Here is a 7,096-nt window from a genome sequence, read left to right on the forward strand (position 1 = left end):
GGAAGGCAAAATTGCTTTCTGTCCTCCTCTCAACAGCACAACAACAGCACAGCAACAGCACCACAACAGCGCTATGACAGCACATGAGGAATCTTTGTTATACGTCTTGGCAGCAGCACATAACCCATGTCAGATGTTATGTAAAAGAACAATCAAAAACATTAGAAACGTGCAAATTACAATGTAAATATCACAATCGTAAACCATCAGAGCATCCAGGTAAACTGCCTGAGTTAACACGGCAGCATTCTGACTCAGCTGCATTATTCGTAAAATATGAAGTGATTTTCTATTCATATCTTACTCTTGGAGAATTTATCCAAACTTGCATAGTCTGAACTCTTAAAACTTGCAAACGCTCAAAAACTTTGCACAGCATCAGTATCACGTCACAGCAAATAAGCTGGCGTTGGGACCAGTGTTTGACCTGAAGTACCAGCAGAGCTCCATAAAAAATGAGGCCGTACCACTTCCGCACAAGACCGTGACCGATAAGAAATGTCCCCGTCCGATCCTGGTTTCCTGTCTTCAGAGTGAGTCCAGAGTCAGTCGCTCGTCATTTGTTGCCCCCAGTCAGCATGTCGCTGTGATCTCATTCGAGCCATTCTGATGATTTTGGTGTTGACTTGGAAAGAATGAACTCCAACTTTGCTCTTTCTTCACAGAGGTCAGACTCCGGAAACGTCGGAGCTCAATTTCCTCCAGAAGGCTCAGATGTTGGAGACGTACGGCGTCGACCCTCACCCGTGCAAGGTGGGCTGCACGGAGCTCGGCCACTCAGCTCAGCCAATGTGCATTTTGATGCAAAGACTTTGTTTTGTTTTTCCATTGCGTGTGGGGTGAGCTCTTAATGTGACAAGAAAAAAAGAATTTGTCATCCCCCCGCTGCAAAGACAGGAAGCCTGTGTTGTTTTAAAAAAAAATACGACCCTGCTGTGTGAGACACTGCGGCTGTTTGTGCGTCTCAGGATGTCTCTGGCAACCCGGCATTTCTGGCTTTTACTCCTTTTGGATTCACTGTGCTGCAAGGAAACAGGAGGGTCCATTTCCTCAAATGGTGAGAACACTGAACACGTCATACAGGAGAGCTGACCTCTGTCTAATTGATGTTACAGTGTTAAACAAAGTACACCTATCTAAAGGCAATGGAGTACTTTTAACCATCTGAATTTGTGAAGGACAAAGTGGTATCCGCATTCTTTTCTAGGATGTAAAAACAGCCGATAAAGTCGTGCCAGCATAAAGGCGCCGCCCACGTTTGAGTGGGAGATAATGGCTCTCGCCCAAAAGTGACGAGGCTTCTGCCAATTTTCCTCCTAATTACGCTGATCGCCGGCTGCCATCAGAAGCACCAGGCCTCGGTTTGATCTGGCATCCCTCGTAGCGTAACGACAGCTTTGGCACGCCTTCCATCTCCTGAATATGAAGTCATTGTTTCTGCACAGTCATTACGTTGATGACCGTCCATCCGTTTGCTAAACCTGCTTCCTCGTGCGCTCAGGGTTGTGGTGGTCTGCTGGAGCTTATCAGCTGTCATTGGGCAAAGGCAAGGTGCAAACCACCTTGGGCAATTTAGAGTTGCCAAGTCACCTCACATGCATGTTTTTGGACTGTGGGAGGAAGCCGGAGAACCCATGCAGACACGGGGAGAACATACAAGCTCCTCACAGAAATCGGGATCAGAAACCCGGATCGAACCCCATTGACCTTCTTGCTGCGAGGCGACAGTGCTAACCACTGCACCGCTGTGCTGCCCTGTTTGAAAGGACTGTCTGACATTTTGGTTCACAAATGTTCTTTTAGATTTCCCTGCTTTCATTCGACATTTTTTTCCGTCTGAAATCGACGTGTCTGGAACACAGAAATGTAGGCTGATTGAATATTTGAAGACTTCTGCTTTCTTTATTTGCCTTCTTTTTTCACTCTGCTTTCTCTGCCCAGTTCATTTTGTCCCATGTCTTATCTTTTGCGTGTCTCCCACCCAGGGAGGAGGTGACCAAACTGAAGTTTGAAGCAAAGACGTTCCACATTTATGCAAATCAGACGGAGGTAAGTTTAAGTGTAGTCAGTGTACTCTAGTCTCAACACATGTTGACTTTAAAGGCGTCTCCTCCACAGAGACTTGTATTGGTGGTAACCTTGTCTTATCATTCGTCAAGTCAGTGCGTTATTTCCATTGAAATTGTGAAGAAGAATGTTAAATGCTTTTTTTTTTTTTTTTTTACAGGATAGGAAGATTATACTGACATACTTTGCACATACACCTGAGGCCTGTAAACATCTGTGGAAGTGTGGAGTCGAGAACCAGGCCTTCTACAAGTGAGTCTAAGGCCGAGGGGCAAAACTGTGTGTACAACCTTTCATGCGCTTTTACAGTGTTTTTCTGTGTGCTTTTCTTGACGCAGGCTGGAGAAGTCGAGCCAAGTGCGCACTGTCTCCAGTAGTAACCTTTTCTTCAAGGGTAGTCGCTTTAGATACAGGTACTTCAGCAGTATACAGACGGCAGAGCTCGCTTCGACGCAAAGAACATTGCAAACGCTATGTTCTGACAGTGGCACGACAACGCGGATGATGCATTAACAGATTTCCCTGCCATTGTGTGTGTTTTCAGCGGAAAGGTTGCAAAAGAGGTGATGGAACAAAGTGCCAAAATTAAGAGAGATCCTCCTGAGATCCACAGGTCTGCGTTTTCATCTGATATTCCATTTTAATTTAATACAACAATGTATACAAGGGCTCCAGTGAAGCAATTACTCATGATTAATGACCCCCCCAACCAACCCCAAAAAACATTTAGCTGTCTAGACGAGAAGGGCCTTTTTTTTCTTTTCTAACATTATGTAAAAAGCTGTTTTATCTTGCATCGTCTGCTGCAAGTGACCCTTTCTTGGAAGGGAACGAGATAAGGTGCATTGCCAGGCTGGGAATGTGGGATTATCATGGTAGAGACTGAAAATTAATTACCTGTCGTGCTGTGCTATCAGTCAAATTTAGTTGATTACGTCCCACAAGTACTCACAGCTTGCTACATTGTAGGTCGTCGCTGAACAACGTATAACTGGCTGGAAACATGTCACATGGGGGGAAGATGCCTTCGGGTTCCCAAAACACTGCGACATACTGCAGTGCAGCGGACTGACATTCACAAAATGGTCAAATTATCGCACATTTGGTATTGTTGTTCGTGTTGGGTGGGGGGGTTGTCGTACAAATTCAATGATGATGACACTCCTGACAAGACTGCTCTCAGCAGGCAAAACCAGGAGGTGTCGGTGCTCTTTGTGACATCACAAAGGAGTGCTCCACAAAATTGTGTGTTGAAGCACAAACTATCTTAGAAAGTGCAGCAAATAAGTAAAGGAACGATAATATGATAAGGTGCACTCACTGTTTGAGACACTTAGAAGTGTGTGTGTGTGTGTGTGTGCGTGCCTGTGTGTGTGCAGAGCTGGTATGGTGCCGAGTCGGAGCTGTCCGTCAATCACTCACGGCCCTCGACTGACCAGTGTGCCCAGGACCAGACGGAGAGCCGTGCACATCTCCATCATGGAAGGTAAAAACCCACTCAGGGAGACAAAGAGTCTGGAGAAGATGTAAAGGCTGCTGCCAGAGTGAATTCTAGCGCAGCTCATTTCCAGCAGCGCTCGCCTGCTTTGGGTTGGGTTTCACATAGAGAAGAAGTTCAAAGCAGTTCAGCTTCTGGTCTCTGCAGCAGCTTCCCATCAAATCCTCCAATCATCCAACACACGCAGCGTTTAATTAACTCTGACTGCCGAGCGGCGCAACCCTCCAAACAGTGAATGTTCTATCGGTTGGTTTTTGGACACTTTTGCAGTCCAACCCCTTAAATCCATACAATGTGTTAGACTCACACCTTTTGTAACACACACTTTGCATTGGGAATATTTCACTCAGGGGGATTTTTCATTTCCTGTCCCCCCCCTCCCCCCTCCCACCCCATGTGTGAGTGCAAATCGCTCTCCTTTTCCCCGACGGCTCATGCAATGTCCGCTGGATTTGTACAATCGCTCTGAAACTGCAGCCGAGGGCTTCTGGCCGTTGGTCACGACACGATAAAGTCGCCCCTCGGCACTTTTTAAAGGGCACTTCCCCTTCATACGCCGCCAACCTGTTAACCTTTTACCCAAGCCGCCACCGTGAGGAAGCGACTCCAACAACCTGAAGCACCGAGTGCTCTGCCAAAATAAAACACACCAAAACATATTCTTTTCAAACTGTCCTCCCACCTCTCCCCACCCCACCCACCGTGACCGACATACCGAGCGACAACAGCCCCCCCCGCCCCCTCTTGTGTTTTGTCCTGTTGCTGTGTCTGCGTTGGTATGTCCACAGAGTGATAATACCACAACCTTTAAATAGCGGCTGCTGTCAGGGGCCACGGCGGGCCTGTCGCAGCTGACAGCGAGGGCACCGGAGGGGAGGGGCGAGGTGAACCGTGGAACATTCCCGGTACCTTGTCTCTCACTCCCTGACGCTACATTTGTCTTCCGCTGTCAGCCGGCTGCCTGCCTCGGACCAGCTCGGACGGCAGGAGGACAGGAGGGGGAGGAGGGGGCGTCCAGTTCAGGGAGATAAACTAGAGAAAGAGCCGGTCGCTGTGTTAGGAAAAGAAAAAAAAACACTCAAGGTCAGTCTGGTGTGTGTGCTGACTTTGCCGAGAGCCATGGTGAAGTGTCTGATCCGGATCAAGACAAAGGTGAACGTTCACTTGCGCATGATCAACCACTGCTACCGGGATGTGAAGGTGCGCGTGCTGTCTTTGGGGCCGAGGCTCTTGGGAAAGGCTTTGGGGGTCCTGCCTCTCTTTCCCGCCCTCCCTGAGGGTTCCTCCACACCGGGTTCTGGTCCTGGATCAGGCCAGAGCTCCAGGACTGCCTCCAGGCTCGCTGTGCCACCCCAGCAATATGGAAGCAGCCCAGCAGCCAACAGGGCAGGTAAAAAAAAAAACAATGCAGCAGGGTTCCACTGTCGGGCCGGCGGAGAACAGTTGCTGGAGCATTTTAAAGGTCCAGCGTGTTGCATTTAGTAGTGTTTGATGTCATTTGATCAAACACTATGCTTGCCCAAGCTGTGATGTCAGAGTGAATTGTTCCACAACGTGGCTCCTGATGATAGCGACTGAGCACACAGCAGTGATTTATTTTTAGTAACTTCACCCAACTCAAAAGGTACATCTGTCTTTTGAACGTGTTATGAACATTTGCGTCCTCAAAGAAACCAACGAAGAAGAAGGTTGACAAACCTATACAGGTTTGTGTGTGCAGGCCACTGCAGTTCGCTGGCATGTTTGGTTACAGGGAGGGTGAGCGAATGAGCACTGCAATTTAAAATTTTACCACGAGATGGCAGAATTTTACACAATGTACCTTTAAGATTGGACGCTTTTCTGCTGAAAAACCCTTTTTGGGACGGTGAAACATTTCCTATTCTTCTAAACGTCGGAATCGGTCGGCGTCCGCGGGCCTTTGTGAGAACCATCCCTTCTAGACGTGTCTGATGCGTTGTTTCTTTTCTCTCTCTGCTGCCCGTCCACAGGTCTGGAGTCTCTTCGAGACAGCGCCCACTCCACGCCGGTGCGCTCCGTCTCCGACGGCGACTCCTTCATGTCGTCGCGGGGCCACGTGGTGCAGGGCGGCGAGGCGGGCGGCGCGTCGGCCATCATCTCCGACGACTCCTACAGCCCCTCGGACAGCGTGCTGCCCACGCCGGTGGCCGAGCACGGCGGCGACATGCCCCCGGCCCGCCACCTCAACGGCGCCACCTGCAGCGCGGACGAGGAGAGGGACTCGCAGGCGTCCGCCGCCTCCAACAAGGAGCGGCTGGCGGCGGACGCGGCCTCCCGCAGGAGGAGGGCGCTGGGCGTGGTCAGGAGCAGGGGCTCGGCGTCCGGCGACGTGCAGGAGCTCAACAAGTTCGTCCTGAGCGTCCTGCGCCTCTTCCTGGTGACCATCGGACTGCTGTTCGCGCTGCTGCTGCTGCTCATCGTGCTGACGGAGTCGGACCTGGACGTTGCCTTCCTGAGGGACATCCGCAAGACGCCCGAGTTCCAGCAGTTCCACTTTGAGTACTTCTGCCCCCTGCGGCGCTGGTTCGCCTGCAAGCTGCGGTGGATGGGGGGTTTCCTCGTGAGCAAGTGAGTCAGAGAGGGGTGGGGGGGGGCTGAGCCGAGTGAAAGACTAAACCCCCCCTCAACCCACCAATGAAAGCCTCCATATCAAAGTCAACCATCTCTGCGAGGGAAGGGAATCATTTCTTACTTTTTGGAAATTCAGGTCATTTCAAGGTGTTTTGTTTTCTTTCTCTGGCGGTCACATGATCAGGGCGGGGACGTGGCCGAGATGACAACAGTTGCCTTCATTTTTGTATTGATCGAGACCAGTTGTGGGCAAACTTTTTGACTCGTGGGCCACAATGGCTTCTGAAATTTGGTAGATGAGCCGGACCAGGAGCAGATGGATGGAGTGGTTTGGTGACTCACCTCATAGGAGAAAAAAAATCTTATCATCATATGTAGAAAACATGTACTTTAATGTCAATTGAAAATGAGCAAAAGTGTCTTTGAAGCCCCACAGTATTTAGGTCTTCGGTAAAAGTACTCCTAAAACTGGATGAAATACAGAAATTCTATGACTTCCTTGCTATTTCTATTATTTCCTCTAGTTCGGGGGACCGGATTAAAGAGCTAAACGGGCCGCATATGGGCCCCCGGCCCGTATTTTTTCCCACACCGGATCTGGACGTCACCGCTGTCTGTCAGCGTGGTGGTGGGATGTGTGCTATGTGATGGTAGAGTCAGAGAGAAGTTAGGAGAGAACACGTGATGGCAGCGTTGACAAAATTAAAGGGATAGTTCATCCATATTTGAAATTTCAACCTTTTCCTCCTTGCTGTTTCATCACATCTGCAAGCATCTTCCTCTTTTTTTTTCTCGTATAGTAAAACGGCAGAATGATTCAATGATCCATCTGGAGTGGGAGGGGCAGGTGTTTCTGCTGCTGGAGCTAAGCAGGATGAAAGTGCCAAAATTACATAAATAATTACATTAAAAAAATTGAGGAATTGAACGTTGATTATT

The 7,096-nt window shown here is 49.3% G+C and overlaps 1 protein-coding gene across 1 annotated transcript in view; it reads left to right on the forward strand.

Annotated features, from left to right (window-relative positions):
• The window catches only part of LOC142904578 (FERM domain-containing protein 5-like), a 43,042-nt gene extending 36,797 nt beyond the window's left edge, over window positions 1-6,245 (forward strand). The window contains exons 7-14 of the mRNA XM_076050769.1: window positions 666-753; window positions 969-1,057; window positions 1,986-2,049; window positions 2,228-2,319; window positions 2,406-2,480; window positions 2,612-2,680; window positions 3,447-3,553; window positions 5,557-6,245. Coding sequence (XP_075906884.1) covers window positions 666-753; window positions 969-1,057; window positions 1,986-2,049; window positions 2,228-2,319; window positions 2,406-2,480; window positions 2,612-2,680; window positions 3,447-3,553; window positions 5,557-6,158 — 1,186 coding nt within the window. The 3' untranslated portion in view covers window positions 6,159-6,245. The remainder of the gene's footprint in view (window positions 1-665; window positions 754-968; window positions 1,058-1,985; window positions 2,050-2,227; window positions 2,320-2,405; window positions 2,481-2,611; window positions 2,681-3,446; window positions 3,554-5,556) is intronic.
• The last annotated feature ends 851 nt before the right edge of the window (window positions 6,246-7,096 follow it).

This window comes from Nelusetta ayraudi, unplaced genomic scaffold (assembly GCF_046127955.1).
Source record: "Nelusetta ayraudi isolate G7.1 ecotype Tasmania unplaced genomic scaffold, CSIRO-AGI_Nayr_v1 ptg000005l, whole genome shotgun sequence".
In the NCBI taxonomy this organism is placed as follows: domain Eukaryota; kingdom Metazoa; phylum Chordata; class Actinopteri; order Tetraodontiformes; family Monacanthidae; genus Nelusetta; species Nelusetta ayraudi.